General features: G+C 37.9%; 1 protein-coding gene across 27 annotated transcripts in view; it reads right to left on the bottom strand.

Moving 5' to 3' along the window:
- cadps (Ca2+ dependent secretion activator) overlaps nucleotides 1–19,104 on the bottom strand; it is a 314,914-nt gene that overhangs the window by 126,838 nt on the left and 168,972 nt on the right. For 10 of the 27 annotated variants that reach the window (XM_018092883.2, XM_018092886.2, XM_012960425.3 and 7 more), the window contains 7 exons: nucleotides 18,223–18,359; nucleotides 17,461–17,648; nucleotides 6,387–6,488; nucleotides 6,222–6,285; nucleotides 5,705–5,828; nucleotides 3,188–3,256; nucleotides 2,335–2,352 (listed from right to left, as the gene is read on the bottom strand). In XM_018092883.2, coding sequence (XP_017948372.1) covers nucleotides 2,335–2,352; nucleotides 3,188–3,256; nucleotides 5,705–5,828; nucleotides 6,222–6,285; nucleotides 6,387–6,488; nucleotides 17,461–17,648; nucleotides 18,223–18,359 — 702 coding nt within the window. 27 annotated transcript variants of the gene reach the window in all.

The following is a 19,104-nucleotide window of genomic DNA, read 5'->3' as shown; positions in this document are numbered from 1 at the left end:
TTTCTTGGTCGTACAAAAATATTGTGGTTGCGATCTGAAAGTCATGAAATTTTCAGATCCGAACGATCTTAAATGGCGTGAAAACCTTTCTGGCTTTGAAACCTTCAATGTATGATTTTGGAAGCCTCCCATAGGACTTAATGGCACTCTGCAGCTCCAACCTGGCCAAAAGATAGTCAGGATAACAAAGCTTCAATGAATTTCCGAAATGATCGTAGTCTTCGTGAAAAATACAAATTTTTCGTGGAATTTAACGAAAACTATGAAAAAAGTTGTGCAATTTTAACGATATTATTGTGGTCATTAGGAAAAATCCTAAAAATTGGAAAAAAAAATTGTGGTTTCATGAATGGGCCCCTTTGTACGAGTACAGGTATAGGACCCATTATCCAGAATGCTCGGGACCAAGGGTATACCGGATAAGGGGTCTTTCCATAATTTGGCGCTCCATACCTTAAGTCTACTAAAAAATCAATAAAACATGAATTAAACCCAATAGGATTGTTTTGCATCCAATAAGGATTATTTATATCTTAGTTGGGATCAAGTACAGGTAATGTTTTATTATTACAGAGAAAAGGGAATCATTTAACCATGAAATAAACCCAATAGGGCTGTTCTGCCCCCAATAAGGGGTAATTATATCTTAGTTGGGATCAAGTACAGGTACTGTTTTATTATTACAGAGAAAAGGGAATCATTTAACCATTAATTAAACCCAATAGGGCTGTTCTGCCCCAATAAGGGGTAATTATATCTTAGTTGGGATCAAGTACAGGTACTGTTTTATTATTACAGAGAAAAGGGAATCATTTAACCATGAAATAAACCCAATAGGGCTGTTCTGCCCCAATAAGGGGTAATTATATCTTAGTTGGGATCAAGTACAGGTACTGTTTTATTATTACAGAGAAAAGGGAATCATTTAACCATGAAATAAACCCAATAGGGCTGTTCTGCCCCAATAAGGGGTAACTATATCTTAGTTGGGATCAAGTACAGGTACTGTTTTATTATTACAGAAAAAAGGGAATAATTTAACCATTAAATAAACCCAGTAGGGCTGTTCTGCCCCCCAATAAGGGGTAATTATATCTTAGTTGGGATCAAGTACAGGTACTGTTTTATTATTACAGGGAAAAGGGAATCATTTAACCATGAAATAAACCCAATAGGGCTGTTCTGCCCCCAATAAGGGGTAATTATATCTTAGTTGGGATCAATTACAAGGTACTGTTTTATTTCTACAGAGAAAAAGGAAATCAATTCAATTCTGAATTATTTGATTAAAATTGAGTCTATGGGAGATGGGCTTTCCGTAATTCGGAGCTTTCTGGATAAGGGATCCCATACCTGTACTAAAGTTATCATCATATTCCATTTTAATCCTGTCCTTTCCTAATTGCACCTACAGTGATATAATTATTTTTTTTTTGCTCGTTGGAGTCTCATTTAATATACATCTTGCTTCTAACTGTCATCAGTTATACCTAACTCTAAACTTATCTATATTAAGCAACTTCCCACCCCGTCCTTATATTCTTGCTCAATCCCATCAGTTCTTGTACATCATCATTACACAGTAGCCCAGTGATCGGATATCTTAGTTATATTGAATGGTGTATGAGGTATGACCAAATGGGTGTTGGGGTGGAATAATGTTTTTTACTTGTAATCTATGTACCTCCGTTTTTTGACACTTTTGCGCTTGAATCCAGTTGGACTAAGAATAAATCATCTAATTTAGGTCAACAGGAAAATAAAGTAAAACAAAACATAATTATAGTGTTTTCATTACTAGGGGAAGGATGGCCTTTTTAGCTAATTTTCAACTGTCAGAAACCTGTGGTGTGTGATTTCACAGCTACGGGTGATTCATTGTTAAGAAAATGCTTAACTGTTTTGAGCCGTGCACCAGTAAATCTCATTATCTTACAACATAAAGGACAGATAACACAAGATTGTTTTCCTCTCGCTGTACTGTTAGTACACATCTACGAAAAACACAAACATTTCAAAAAAGGGCATCAACACAAATATGAAAAGGGAGAATGGATTTTTATTTTTTTACAATTGGCTATTTTAATCTGAATTTGGAGATATTTAAAAGGGCAGTGTGGTTGCAGGTCAGAGGCTAGTCTTGTTCTCCCTAGCGTAATTATTGCGTTTGCAGAGGATATGTTCGTAGAGACAGCACAAATTAACTCCTTAAGTAGAACGGTGACTACAGCCTGTAGGATCACGCAACTTAAGGAGCTATGAAATAAACAAAATAAAAAAATAAAAAAAAAACTTGCAATCCTATAACTTTATAATGCATATACAGTTGTTCACCTGCGTCCTTTTGATTCTCTATATGAAAGAGAGAGAGAGCGACAAGAAAAAAAAAAGAGAGAGACAAGAACAGATATGCACGATTAATGAGCAAGTGGACTAAATATGTCACCCCATTCATGAGTGTCATCTGACATTTGATTGCCCCAGCACAGTATTTATAAGTATTTATATCAATCTGTCATTGAGAGAGAAAGAGAGATAGCTGCACCAAAAATAATAAAGAAAATAAAAAGGTACAAAAGTTATAAAACACATAACAATTTGCCAAAAATACGGGGTTAGTCTTATGTTTTTTTTTTATCTACACACGCAACAAAAACTGCAACGCGGATCTTAAAGAAATCGTTGTCGAGAACAAAGTGGGATTCGGGACAAGGAGAAAATGATCTCGTCCCTTGATATTTAATCTATATATTCACCAAGAATCTTCAGAAGGAGATAAAATGAATCGGTTGAATCGAATCCATCGCTAGCATACGACCCTTTCTTGACTAGTTCCCTTTGATTACTTTTTCTTTTTTATGCTAGTGGTAAGCACTTAACAAACTGGGGTTACACAAAAGCAAAAGTAAAAATGCATTCAGGTCACAGACAAAAAGAAAAACTGAAAAACTTACAGACAGTTGCCGGTTTATCACAGACAAATGGCTTTTTTAATTGTTTAACCTGTTTCAGGCTGATAAATAGTGACTGGACTTCCACACTGGGTTTCACAGACAGAAGCAACAGACAAGGCAAAGCTAGGAGACTTAAAGCAAGGGGGGAGTGAATTGGTTTGGATCTGGAGTTTCTTGAAGTAATGAAAAAACAGAGTGGAGACAGCATGGAGAGGAGGCGGATAGGTACTCACGAATGGTTAAATCCATCACTTGGGAGGCCAAGCAGAAGACAGGATGTTCATACATTTCTCTCTTTTTCCCTATAAAAGAGGATTTGGGCATGCAAGAGGCTTAGGTCAGAGGTCAGAGAGGTAAAGAGGTCATAGCTTAGAGGAAAATGTTACATTAGTTCAACGGGGCAATAATCCAAAATACATGTTGCTGTTGGTTTTTAAAAAGAAATGTTGTAACATCCAAAAAAATATGCACATTTTTCGAATTATCGTTCTAAACTATTTCGCTTGGGCAGGGTTGCCGCCTCATGCTTTAATACTGGCCCCCTTATAAAATCCACATGCTCCAAAGCATATTTGAAATGAATCATTTCAGGTGAATTCTGCATGGTTGATTAATAAGAAGGGAAGCCTCTGACATGCAACTGATTTTATATGTGGTTGGTATTAAACGGATGAGGCAACATGTCTCTGTTATGGGCAAGTTGCAAAAAAAAAAAAAAAAAACAAGGTTCCTTTGCCCTTGTTACATTCTTTTTGTTCCTTGGAAAGCCTAGAAATATTAACAAAATATTGGTTCCCAATAGCAGGTCTATAGGCGTCTTAGCCCGATAATATTGAAATATTCCATAAATATTATCATGGAAGTAACTAATTATAAAATAAAACAAGGGCTCGCTTTGTAAACACGCACACTTTTTGAATGTTACATCGATTTCAGACAAGAGCAACTCGTATTTCAGCTTTATTGGCTCCCTGGAAGGAGAAAAGATTGTAGAGTCTTTGGGATACACAGGATAAGAGAATAGGGTGGTTTAAATTTGTAGAGCTACTGGATTAACCATTCAGCATGCCCAGAAGCCACACAAGATTGTGACCATGATGTAGAGAGTCTTGACTCATTTTCACAAGACTCAGAAGATCCAAACATAAATAAAAGAAAATAAAAACAATATTGACTGAACTTGACTTAAGATACTAAGTGTTCAAGCCTTAAGTATCCAAGGCACTGAAAGGTATTTCCTCATAAGCATAGTTTCAAGTCAATTTATAAAACTGAGAAACCAATCAATAATTGGGAGTTCACTCAAATACCGTGTCATTGTATGTTCCAATTGAAAAGCACAGGCCAAAGTGCTCTAATTTTTACTCAAATACTTTATTTCGGCCATAAAAAACCTCAATAAACTATGCATATAAGAGAAACCCTGGTTCATGCAATTGGTGGATGTTGGGTTGTTATACATAACAATCCCAGCATGCTCTGGAATTGGCATCGAAACCAGTTTTAGAGAGGCAGTACAAAAATGGCTGTGCCAATAACGGATAAGGAAGGAAAGAAGCGGAAGAGAGCAGGTAGTGTGGAATGAGGTACTTCTCTAAGAAGAAAGCTGGAAAAAAAAAAGAATTTGTTGCTTCACAGTTTCCCAGACCTAAAAGTCGCAGTACAAAAAAAAAATAAAATAAACAAAAAACGGCATATAATTCACACGACTGAGAAGAATTGCAGCACAGAAGGAAAGTACGCGCTAGAGTGTTCTACTTTGGAAATGAATGCATTTTTACTTACAGATCTTAAAGTTTGTTTTGCACTGATTTATCTGAAAGAAGAAGGCAGATCTTACCAACGTGTTAGAGTTTCCTACAGAGAAGCCAGCATGACGCAGAAACATCTATTGGAGCAATGTTGCTAATGGTCTCACTTTAACTCCTCCCATGTGGTTTTAAGAGATCAAACGAGTGATGAATTCAAAGGCGAGGGACTTTTGATTCATCACCCTAAGCAGCAGCTTATACAAAACCTACATTTTTTTTTCTGCGTGGTATCATTTATTACCAGTCAAGAACTGATAAACGATAACACATGTACTGTTCTTTAGCGCTTCTCACTCGGTGTATTATAAAAGCTTTTAGGGGTACCCATTCTGACTTGCCAGAAGCAGAGAGATGACATTTTATCTTTAAAGAAACCTTAAACAACGACCTAAAAAAAAGTACTTATTGATCCAAAAATCCAGAAATTCTTATTTGCTTAAGAATGCTCAAATATTCGAAGGAAGGGTTTGAAAAAAAAGAAATGAAATTGAGGTTAAAGACAAAAAATTGGTTTAACAAATACATCTATTTTGTTGAATCAAGGTGTTTCCAACTAAAGTGGAATAACCAAAGGTAACGTACCCCGAGAATAAGAATTTAATTAAACACTGCTTTTTTGGAAAACCATATCTTTCATGTTTGATACCCCTGACTCCGAGCTTTGTTGCTACGTATAAGTGTTTACGTATCGTAGATTCTGAATATTGTGCAGAGCAATAATCCCTGAATGACAAAATATTTCAAAATTCCTTGTTAAGAACCCAAACAGGACAATAAACATTCATTTCTTGAAGACTTAAATATACAACTCCTTATATAACATAAAGCACAGTTATAATTAGCTTGTGATTTTTATTTGACATTGACATTTTTTTTTTATTCAAGAAAATAAAAACAATTGTTAATCTTTCCTCCAAGATTTTTGAAAACGTGTCTTACCTTCGATTTTGGCATATTCGGATAATCTCGTGTAGTTAACTAAGGCTGCTTGCTCTAAGCATTTACGGATAACGTTTTTCACTTCTTCTTGAGGGACGGGAGTTACTATGTCTTTCATTAAAACCTTGACATTGGAAGAAACGATAACCGTAAAAGTCCACCGCTAGCCTGCGATGTATTGAAAGCGGTTAACTATACACATTTCAGAAATGCATTTCAATTAACCCCTTGAATCCTGGAGAGGTAGAAAGCTATAACTGTGCGACATCAAACTATTGCACACCATCAGCTAAAGCCTGGTGTGTATAGAGTATACACATTATATTTACTCTTTACAAATCTAAATAAAATTTTGCGAAAGAGGGCACAGTTGACTTTATATGTAATTGCACCAGAAAAAAAAGGCTTGCCTTGTGTTTTTATTTCCAAGATTCGAATCAACAGACCCAATATTTCAGATCTGCTAACGTAGTTGAGCAGAACATACATTTAATAACACAACAACAATAATACGTACCCTTTCCAGCAATGACAGAGTGGCTTTCAAAGCACCTTCTGGTCGGCCAAATGGAAAGCAGTACCTAAGAAAATAAGTTTTGCGCGTTTCCTTAAATTGTATATAAACAGTAAGCTAAAAATAGATCAGCCCGTGCTTTCATTATAAGATGTTCACATTGTTTACCTAAAATGCGTGATCTGATTCTCCAAAAGCAAGCGGAGACGTTCTTTGATCTCTTCAAAGCGCTCTTTTTCTTCCACGGTTACAGTTCCGATGCCATCAGGCCTGAAGGAACACAGAAAGCTTGAGTGACTTGGGGAAGTTCACCCCGTGACACCAATAAGTCGACTGTACGGCAAACAAAACACAACCCACAACTGGTGCTGATGACACAGTCTACTAAACTTATCTTGCCTGGGTGTGAGTCAGAGGAGAAATAAACAATGACTGGAAAAAGTGTTAAAAAAGAAAATGATGTTCCGCCGCACATTTGCATTGTTATTTAGGATTTCCATCATGGAACTTTTATTATTATAGACTCAGAAATGTATTAATATAATAAAAATAGGATATATTTTGTCTTGTGATTGCAAATACATATGGGTGATCTAGAGACAGTAACATAAGTGTATGTAAAATTCCATAACAACAAGGAAATGGCATGTTTTCTTTTTCCTCACAACAAAACTATCGTGTCATTCCCACAAACATATATAAACATACACTGTACTTTGTTACAGCAATTTCATGGTCATTAAAAGTCATTGTCGCGTAAAATAGGAAGTGTAAAATAACTCAGTGACTAAACAGTCAACTGTCCCCAGAATGCTCTCTCCTTTTCATTTTATTCAAAGCTTGTACAATGTTTTACTTGATAATCCGTGAAACCCTGCCTTACATGACTCAAAGAAACTGTGCGTTGCCGAACAAAAGAAGTATAAGGTGACACAGTACAACTTTGTATTTCCTCTCTTCTTTAGCCCTAGGCTGCCAGACAATGTGGATACCACTTGAATATTTACACCACTGCATAATCCATAAGAACAGGGTAAGAGACATGTCTAATCCATTCACCAAAGAAATCAGCAACCCAGACAGTCATTATTATCGCTTTCCATTATTGTCAGGCAATGTATACAGATTTAACCGTTACCTACACAGTCTTATATCACCCAGTCTCCCTCTGGTAATACAAGTAGTCTGAAAATTGAACAAATGGGCTCTGCCCTCCTCCGGCGAGCAGCCTAAGCTGTTCAAATCCTCTGCACTAGACTAGTTTAGCTATACAAAAGCCTTGGCAAAGGATTACAAACCTTTAATGAACCTCCTGTCAGGGGTTAATTGGTAAGCTTTACTTCTCTTTATTAAACAAATCAAAAGACCATAAATTCCAAAAATTGCAATCTGTACTGTAATGTTTGCCTGACCTTTTCGAGAGAAGCCTCTTCACACCAAACAACTTGTGCCTCTAAAATGAGCTTGCTGTGTGTGTGTGTTTTGTTCTGTTAAGCACAAACAACCCGGGGAAGATAAATGCACCGAGGGCTCTGTCACTCGTTTAAGTTTGCAAATGCAGGAAAAGCAAATGACTCTATAGGGAATAGTGTTTACTATTGTTTTTTTTCAACAAAACATAAAAAATAAACCACAAGGTAAAATAATAATCATTAATAAAACTTGTCATCATGGGCTGCTAACAATCTACAGGTCCCCGGTAGGCACATACGGATATACTGTATCTGTGGGCGCGCCAACTGCGACCCATCACAAGAACAATGACTATTTTTTCTTCCTTACGAGACGACGCACTATATAACATCTGACACGATGATCCTCTGTCGGATCTACCTTTCAAAATTTTGGCAAACCATTTTTCTCATTGTCTTTCACAAAGTTGACATTTTCGGCAGCATGATAGAAAATATGTCACGTCGCTTGCTTTTCAAGTTGTTGTCACAGAGGTTAGCACCAATTCTGTCATCTTCACTCTCCTCACAATCTCCTATGCTGGGCCATGTCACAAATAATAAGACTTCCACCGATTTTGTCAAATTTCAACTACTCTACCACTCAGCTGCGTATCAAGTTGTGCTGGGGTTTTAAAGATTATCTATCTCCCCACCAAGAAGCAAATCTTATTCATCTACATTATGTGCTATAACCATCTTTAACATGCATAATTCCAACAAAATAGAGAATATTCCCGACTTATAGCTGTTATGCCCATATTAATTTTATGGTGGAATACCATATCACATGTATAAACAAAAGTGTGGGCAATTTGCTCTCATTAATCTACATTATGTGCTTAAACCGTATATAATTTCAACAATAAAGAGGTTTTTAAGATTTAGAACTGAATGTTGTGTTTCACATTTCATGGCCTAAGATTTGGTAGAAATTAACTCAAGAACCATATTGTTAACTCTTATACTCTGTGTTTCTTTAAAACCTTATTTCCTTAACTGTTCTCACTTTTTATATGTTATACCTAAAATAATACATGTATCCAAATATAATGAAATTGTATTTTCCTTAGAAATAATAAAATAATAAATTAAATCCAACTTGAAACACAAATGTGTTTTGTGTGTAAATAATGCTTGCAGCTTGGCAGTTGTTCTTTATTGTTTATATTTTTTTAAAAAGAAGGTTTTTTTCATTTGTAAGCCATTGTATTTCTAACTGGAAAAATAAAATTAAATATCTGTGACCCCCAGCAAATAAAAGGCAAATAGTGTTTTCATCTAGAAAAAGATATTGTTAATTTGATTTACTGCCAAAGAGAAAAGAAAAATAAAATTCAAGAATAAAAAAAATATATCTACGGTATCTATTTATCCAATCTATCTTTATAACTAATATAACTTACTATATACCTTGTGTTATTATTATTATTATTATTATCACAGTCCTTTCCCATAGACTTCATTTTAATCAAATAATTCAGATTTTTAAAATTGATTTCCTTTTTCCCAGTAATAATAAAACAGTACCTGTACTTGATCCCAACTAAGATATAATTACCCCTTTATGGGGGCAGAACAGCCCTATTGGGTTTATTTAATGGTTAAATGATTCCCTTTTCTCTGTAATAATAAAACAGTACCTGTACTTGATCCCAACTAAGATATAATTACCCCTTATTGGGGCAGAACAGCCCTATTGGGTTTATTTAATGGTTAAATGATTCCCTTTTCTCTGTAATAATAAAACAGTACCTGTACTTGATCCCAACTAAGATATAATAACCCCTTTTTGGGGGCAGAACAGCCCTATTGGGTTTATTTAATGGTTAAATGATTCCCTTTTCTCTGTAATAATAAAACAGTACCTGTACTTGATCCCAACTAAGATATAATTACCCCTTATTGGGGCAGAACAGCCCTATTGGGTTTATTTAATGGTTAAATAATTCCCTTTTCTCTGTAATAATAAAACAGTACCTGTACTTGATCCCAACTAAGATATAATTACCCCTTATTGGGGCAGAACAGCCCTATTGGGTTTATTTCATGGTTAAATGATTCCCTTTTCTCTGTAATAATAAAACAGTACCTGTACTTGATCCCAACTAAGATATAATTACCCCTTATTGGGGCAGAACAGCCCTATTGGGTTTATTTAATGGTTAAATGATTCCCTTTTCTCTGTAATAATAAAACAGTACCTGTACTTGATCCCAACTAAGATATAATTACCCCTTATTGGGGCAGAACAGCCCTATTGGGTTTATTTAATGGTTAAATGATTCCCTTTTCTCTGTAATAATAAAACAGTACCTGTACTTGATCCCAACTAAGATATAATTACCCCTTATTGGGGGCAGAACAGCCCTATTGGGTTTATTTAATGGTTAAATGATTCCCTTTTCTCTGTAATAATAAAACAGTACCTGTACTTGATCCCAACTAAGATATAATTACCCCTTATTGGGGCAGAACAGCCCTATTGGGTTTATTTAATGGTTAAATGATTCCCTTTTCTCTGTAATAATAAAACAGTACCTGTACATGATCCCAACTAAGATATAATTACCCCTTATTGGGGGCAGAACAGCCCTATTGGGTTTATTTAATGGTTAAATGATTCCCTTTTCTCTGTAATAATAAAACAGTACCTGTACTTGATCCCAACTAAGATATAATTACCCCTTATTGGGGCAGAACAGCCCTATTGGGTTTATTTAATGGTTAAATGATTCCCTTTTCTCTGTAATAATAAAACAGTACCTGTACTTGATCCCAACTAAGATATAATTACCCCTTATTGGGGCAGAACAGCCCTATTGGGTTTATTTAATGGTTAAATGATTCCCTTTTCTCTGTAATAATAAAACAGTACCTGTACTTGATCCCAACTAAGATATAATTACCCCTTATTGGGGCAGAACAGCCCTATTGGGTTTATTTAATGGTTAAATGATTCCCTTTTCTCTGTAATAATAAAACAGTACCTGTACTTGATCCCAACTAAGATATAATTACCCCTTATTGGGGCAGAACAGCCCTATTGGGTTTATTTAATGGTTAAATGATTCCCTTTTCTCTGTAATAATAAAACAGTACCTGTACTTGATCCCAACTAAGATATAATTACCCCTTATTGGGGCAGAACAGCCCTATTGGGTTTATTTAATGGTTAAATGATTCCCTTTTCTCTGTAATAATAAAACAGTACCTGTACATGATCCCAACTAAGATATAATTACCCCTTATTGGGGGCAGAACAGCCCTATTGGGTTTATTTAATGGTTAAATGATTCCCTTTTCTCTGTAATAATAAAACAGTACCTGTACTTGATCCCAACTAAGATATAATTACCCCTTATTGGGGCAGAACAGCCCTATTGGGTTTATTTAATGGTTAAATGATTCCCTTTTCTCTGTAATAATAAAACAGTACCTGTACTTGATCCCAACTAAGATATAATTACCCCTTATTGGGGCAGAACAGCCCTATTGGGTTTATTTAATGGTTAAATGATTCCCTTTTCTCTGTAATAATAAAACAGTACCTGTACTTGATCCCAACTAAGATATAATTACCCCTTATTGGGGCAGAACAGCCCTATTGGGTTTATTTAATGGTTAAATGATTCCCTTTTCTCTGTAATAATAAAACAGTACCTGTACATGATCCCAACTAAGATATAATTAATCCTTACTGAAGGCAAAACAATCCTATTGGGTTTATTTCATGTTTTAATCATTTTTAAGTAGATTTAAGGGATGGAGATCCAAATAACGGAAAAACTCCGTTATTTGGAAAATCCCAGGTCCTGAGCATTCTGGATAATGGATCCAATACCTGTAGTATTATTATTATTATTATAAGGCTTAGAATACCATTTTCACACCATGAATAAACGCCATGGACATAAATTCCGAGGGTAGAGAATCTGGGCAAGCAATAATATTGAATGCTGTTCATATCCTTTGATCATTGCCCCAGCTGATCATAATAATGTTACTGATTTAAGAAATGTCTATATTGGAGAGAGCATAATGCAGACTAGAAGCTAATGAACAACAATCTATTGGTAAAAACAAGGGAAACTGCTCTGGGCCCCAGATAAACAGGGGGAATTACGATCTAGTAGGGTGAAATCAGCTGGATGCAATGGGCTGCACATCAACAATAAGAATAAATTTGACAATCTAACAATTAAAAAAACTCAGTTTTGTACAATTTCTGCTATAAGTAAACACAGATTTGTCAACGCCGCCTAGTTCAAACTGCGACTGGCCAAATGTACACAGCGTCAGCATTAACTAAACTCATTTCTTTTATCCCAAGCCAACATCCCAATTACCCCTGAAGCTTCAGAAATTTGGATTTCAATGCATGAACAATCTCATTTTCCCATCTGCCTTGTATGTAACGGGGAAAATGCCGTATGGCTAAGCCCTGTATGCTTTCTGTATCAATGGAGGCTTCATATTATCGCCGGCTCTATAGATTTCACGTTTGATGTCTCTGTGTTGGAATTTCTTGATGATTGACACCCCACTTGCGCACTGCGGTAGTTATTTCATTGCAATTTGAGTTCAGCTGTTACATATCTGCAGTAGCTCTCGCGGGAAAGGTGCACATCTCCCCATGTGACTGTAATGCGCTATGAAACATAACAACCCACTGAACACCTTGCTTCATTTCCCGTGGCACCAAGGTCAGAGTAAGGTTAGGGGTCAGTTTCAGCGCTGCCGTTTCCCTCAGCCGCGGTGCCGATCAGATGCAGCACAATAGCAGCGCATTGAGACAGGACCCTGGACAGCAGCGAGTTCGTTAGCTCTATCCGATGGCTTGTCATGCTGTCAGTCCGCACCTTCAGGCTGTCCTGAAACATCTGAATCACATTCTCGCTGCACTTTCTCACTGACTGCGAGCTACTGTTGTCTAACTGTCTGACCTTACACATACACGATACAAACAGACAACCCACCTCAGCCTAACCATCAACGTCTATTTCAAATAAAAGAGATTGATAGCCACAAGAATTTGACCTTCATTACTGGAGTGGCACATTCTGACTGACAGCCAACCTCATTCCAGAAAGCTAATCTACTGGTTCTTTTATGGATATGTAATAGCACATTAACATCTACTGTACATGAAGAATGAACTCCTTCAGGCTGGGCCCCCTTAGCTCATAACATGGCTAAAGGTATATAAAAACATTGGGAGTAACAGTCACCCTGCTATAGTTCCACTCACCCCAAATCTCCCCCTAACTGGCCTTCAGGCTGGGCCCCCTTAGCCCATAACAAGTTTACAGATATATGGAAACATTGGGGTAACAGTCACCCTGCTATAGTTCCAGGGGTACCCAGGGCACAAATAAGCACTCACCCCAAATCCCCCCCTAACTGGCCTTCAGGCTGGGCCCCCTTAGCCCATAACAAGGTTACAGATATATAGAAACATTGGGGTAACAGTCACCCTGCTATAGTTCCAGGGGTACCCAGGGCACAAATAAGCACTCACCCCAAATCCCCCCCCCTAACTGGCCTTCAGCCTGGGCCCCCTTAGCCCATAACAAGGTTACAGATATATAGAAACATTAGGGTAACAGTCACCCTGCTATAGTTCCAGGGGTACCCAGGGCACAAATAAGCACTCACCCCAAATCCCCCCCTAACTGGCCTTCAGGCTGGGCCCCCTTAGCCCATAACAAGGTTACAGATATATAGAAACATTGGGGTAACAGTCACCCCGCTATAGTTCCAGGGGTACCCAGGGCACAAATAAGCACTCACCCCAAATCCCCCCCTAACTGGCCTTCAGGCTGGGCCCCCTTAGCCCATAACAAGGTTACAGATATATAGAAACATTGGGGTAACAGTCACCCCGCTATAGTTCCAGGTGTACCCAGGGCACAAATAAGCCCTCACCCCAAATCCCCCCCTAACTGGCCTTCAGGCTGGGCCCCCTTAGCCCATAACAAGGTTACAGATATATAGAAACATTGGGGTAACAGTCACCCCGCTATAGTTCCAGGGGTACCCAGGGCACAAATAAGCACTCACCCCACAGCCACCCCTAACTGGCCTTCAGGCTGGGCCCCCTTAGCCCATAACAAGGTTACAGATATATAGAAACTTTGGGGTAACAGTCACCCCGCTATAGTTCCAGGGGTACCCAGGGCACAAATAAGCACTCACCCCAAATCCCCCCCTAACTGGCCTTCAGGCTGGGCCCCCTTAGCCCATAACAAGGTTACAGATATATAGAAACATTGGGGTAACAGTCACCCCGCTATAGTTCCAGGGGTACCCAGGGCACAAATAAGCACTCACCCCAAATCCCCCCCTAACTGGCCTTCAGGCTGGGCCCCCTTAGCCCATAACAAGGTTACAGATATATAGAAACATTGGGGTAACAGTCACCCTGCTATAGTTCCAGGTGTACCCAGGGCACAAATAAGCACTCACCCCAAATCCCCCCTAACTGGCCTTCAGGCTGGGCCCCCTTAGCCCATAACAAGGTTACAGATATATAGAAACATTGGGGTAACAGTCACCCCGCTATAGTTCCAGGGGTACCCAGGGCACAAATAAGCACTCACCCCAAATCCCCCCCCTAACTGGCCTTCAGGCTGGGCCCCCTTAGCCCATAACAAGGTTACAGATATATAGAAACATTAGGGTAACAGTCACCCTGCTATAGTTCCAGGTGTACCCAGGGCACAAATAAGCCCTCACCCCGAATCCCACCCCCATCAGTTTGTAAATCTATGCCATAAGGAAAGCATTAATCCCACCGTCACTGAAAGACTCATTGCTGATATTTGCAGTATAATGCAAATGATAGTTATGATAACATAATTATTTAGAAATGTATAGCTATTCTATTTGTAATGTGCATGGAGTATTGTTAAAGAAAGTTCATTGTGTACAGACAGGATCTAACAGTCCTTACCTTTTAGGCTCTGCATTCGTCTGGGATTTTGAATCTTTTCGTTTTTTTGAATCCCTTTTGGAATCTCTCTTAGGTTCTGGTTCAGTGGTTGAAGGGGTAGGGCTTTTGCCTCCATCCCCTTCTTGAGTTTGTGATGACCAACCAAGTAATTCAGGCAAAAGTGGGCTTTGGTGAATGGATGATGTGGGATAGCACAAGGCATGCAAAAATGATCAGATAAATAGGTAGATGAAAAAAGAGATAGGAGAGAGAATGTGAAATAAAGACTGAAAAGAAAACAAACTTAGATAATAAGAACATAAAATAAGGCATGCAAAAGAAAATAGAGAGAAAAATTATAAAATAATGGATGTACTAATATAGGCCATGTTTACAGACTTTTAAGCTAGTTTTAAAAAACCTTCTTATAACGTTAGAGAAATGTGTGTTAAGAAGAACTTTCTTGGGTGGGGGGGGGGGGGGGGCAGCTCCCAAATAAAAGGTCTTCTTTTAGTAAAAGGTCCCATTTCAGACTAATACAATTAAAACCCCCTATTGCAGGGGTGGGCAAACTTTTTGGCTCAGGGGCCACATTAACTAACAGACGGGCCGGACCGGGCCGGGACAGCGTTACGCCCGGGGCTGCCATCAAAAATGATGGGGCCTCTCAGCTCCCCCCCAGCGACCCGCTGCTTCCTCCGTCCCGTCCTTCTGTTCCCCGGCGCCCCAGTGCATTCTTTTATATGGTTGCTCCCCGTGCGTGCTGACGCTGTGCGCACGCACGGGGCGCAACCAATCAGGGCCCGTCATTCTTTTAAGGGGGCCGGAGACGGCGGGCCGGATTGAAAGGGCTGACGGGCCGGATGTGGCCCGCGGGCCGTAGTTTGCCCACCCCTGCCCTATTGTAATCTTTAACTCATTTCCCTCTCTTCTGAGCAGATTCATAGCCCTCCAATAAGCCGCCATATATAGGTCCTATTGTCATCGCAATTTACATTTTGTGTGTCTGCTGAGGAAGAATGCTGGAAACGGTTTGTGACAAAAACATGAGTGCCGGCAATTATTCTCTCAAACTATCCTCATTGTGAGAAGACACTGGACCAGAAACAAGCAACCTATGTTGCCCAAAACAAGCAAGCAACCACTTGCGCCAGTCTGGCTTATAAAACCATATGGCAAATGCTAGACAGAACCAACTGAAACTTTAATTCCATGGTTCCATGGAAGTCTCGTTATTTCTGTCACTCTGTAATGAATCCAGTCAACAATACGTATAAACGACGGTGTTCAGATTAAATCTGTGATGACATACGTCTCAATGCTCTGTTATAGAGACAGCTAGAAGCAATATAAACTAATCCACCCATCTGTTTTTGTTTTTTTTAAAAACCTTAATATCGTTCAAGATGGGTGGATAACTGGACTCATTTATGAAGCAAGAGTAGGAGGTATAAGGGCCTCAACATATAACATTACACAATTAATGTTATATTAATATAACATTATCCCTATTTGTGATATGGAGCAAGCATGGAGCCAAAATATAAAATCTAAACAGCAATTTATTGGTTCTTTCATCAGGCTTCTTATCCAGTTACATCATTAAGCCATTATTGTTATTTCAATGTGTTACCTAAAGCTTCATTTTCTATTTAGAATTAAAATATCTGTACTTAGTTGAGATTCCCATAAGGTTTCTATGGGTTACTGAGCTCCCGTGTGTGGACAAAAGAAGAAGGAAAACTAACACTGTTTGTCAAAATTCATTGACTTTAACCAATCAGTCACAGACTGAATTCTATATTATTCTACATTATGGAAGTGTATAATGTTTACGGAATCTGTTTGGTAGATGTATATTATAAAAGCTTTAGGTAGGAGTTTCTGCGTCAGTATGGACAGAATTTTGAAGCTGAGACTGCTGGGTCAATTTGTTATTTTATCGTTGAACCTGAGACATGAATAATCGTAAACAGCTAGGCTTAAATTATTTTAATATTAATATAATAATTATTAATTATTATAACTTGCATTGCAGGGGGGTTATATATATAGGAAACTGAAGCATTCAGTCTTCTGCATAGAGGATTATTCATTTTCACATTGGTTACTGAGCCAATAATTATATCCAGACTATTAGCCATAAAGCATGTCAAAACGTTGTCTTAACTACATATGATCAAAAGCATTTTTATGTTATGCTTGGTGCAAAATAATTATTAAATAAGATATATGTGTGTGTTTGTTTTGCTCTACTTGAAGCATGCAATGTTTCTTAAGTTCAAACGATTTGTGTCAGGTAATATATGAGGGTTTATATACCGCGGAGAGGAGTACAAGTGCTGGGGTGGTAAAGGGTGCACCCCTTACAGCCCATACAGCAGTTGCAAAGAACACAATGATGACAAATACAAGGGAGCCGTAGACATAACATTGAGTTATGTACCTTGAGTACCCTGGATAATTCCCAAAGGATAGGGTTGTTCAGAGGGTGCCTCAATCCCAAATGCAGGCAGCATTGCATACTGAGAGTAAAACGCGTTGCTCATTGGGAGTGGAAGAACTCAGGGTATCAAGGGTGTCAAGTTAAATTATGAACAAAAAAATATGGCTGTTTAAACCTATTTTTCATCCTTTGCACCTTTCCATCCTTCAGTATAGAGTCCTAACGTGTTTTATGTAACAAAAGTAGACCAAAAAATTACAGTTTTAGAATTCTACATATTTATATGCACCTCTGAAGTGTGATATTCAGAATCATCCACTGATTCATTTCATAACGTCCAACAAATGAGGTATAGAGCATATTTATGATGATATCACTCTAATTCTCCCTTTCTGTAGCAGTTTATCTTACCTGTTGCCATGTACGTGGGATGCGCAGAAGGCAAAACTATAGTGAAGTAAAGTTGGGTCGACCATTGACCCATTCTCTGCTCGTTCTAGTAAATCACCAAGGTAACACAAATGCCTATGGCAGCCTCGGACTCCATATCTTGCACAATATTCATCGAGTACAAAGACCTGACCTGGACTGAACCAACCCTAAAAAATATTGAAAAACAAAGGAGAAATGTGACATTTTTATTTGGGAAGGCAACAAACAGGATACTTTCGATGGGATAGCTTTAACCGTATAGTAATATATAGAAGAAGATTTTCATTTGGATATAGAATACAGAATATTCTCTGTTTATGTTAACAAAAGATAAATACTTTGAAATGTACTACAGCAAAAGAGAAAAGCAATGATGTAGAATGGACATATAAAAGCATCTCAAGACTGCCTAATTCAAAAGGCTCTGAATTAGTACAAAATGGAAATATATAGGAAGAGTGGGCCAGCCCACTTATGGGAGGATGGGTCTCTAAGGGAGGCAGCATAAGAAAGTGTATTGAAAAGGGTATGGACAATTGTGTGGAGACCAAGAAGCAACCTCTCACATCAAATATTAGTTGGAGCAGTTATGGGCTTTTTTCTGTTTCCCGATGGGCCCCATCTCTATCTAATGCAAAATGTGTCCAGCAAAAAAACAGTTGAGGCACATGAAAAGTATGTTTTCAATAGAATAGAATGAACCATTATTATTAAGGAGCATAAGAAAAACAAAATACTAACCAGACATGAGTACGAGTCGTTGAGTCTGTGATCCAGTGTGAGTCGCTGAACCATCTCAAAGAGGGTGGCGTGGTCAAAGTTACAGGGATTGGACGAGATAAATTCATCCATGCCATGTTTTTGTGCCCTATCAGCATCTGTTTGTTTACATATATGGAGAAAAACAAAGTTTAGAAGACTGGAAACCAACCTTTTCAGTAGGGGTTATGTAACAACAGAGGCAAAATTTACCCAGGTCCAGTAACCCATCATAACTCATGTTTGCTTCATTACCCTACCTGCACTAGGCACTAACTACTAGTTGCTTTCTACGGTTTATTAGACCTTTAAAACTTTGCCCATGTTGCCACATAATACTCTTTAAATATAATGTTGCTGAGTTTATTCATAAATAGTTTCATAAGTTCACGGTCAATCAATTCAAGCATATTTCTACGTAGGTTAAAAAGTATAAAAACTTCAAACTATGCTAAAACCAAAAAGAACCTCCTTGATTGTCATTGCGGTGCGTCACGTTCCGAGTATGATATTATTTTATCCACATCAGTTATCTTCTTATTGCTTTCACTTTAGTCAGATATTATTTTAAGTATAAACATGCAACATATGTAGGTTATAAGAAAGTTTGATATAGTTATTTATGCAGTATTTCCTATTTAGATTTAGTATTAAATAGATACTGCCATTCTAGTGGTTAAGTCTAAATCAAATTGTTTTTATAGTGTAAGATTTAGGTCTGTTGTTTCCAGAGACGCAGTAAAAAATTAGAAGTAAAATATAGAAAGACGGAAGTTGAATGGTGTCTGTGATGACTGTTAATAATGTTTGGTTAAAAAAAACACAATAAACATCAACTAAGAACCTATTTCAGATTACAAGTCT

This window comes from Xenopus tropicalis, chromosome 4 (genome assembly GCF_000004195.4).
Source record: "Xenopus tropicalis strain Nigerian chromosome 4, UCB_Xtro_10.0, whole genome shotgun sequence".
NCBI lineage: Eukaryota > Metazoa > Chordata > Amphibia > Anura > Pipidae > Xenopus > Xenopus tropicalis.
Note: the sequence above shows the minus strand (reverse complement) of the source record. Positions and strands in the feature narration are given on the sequence as shown.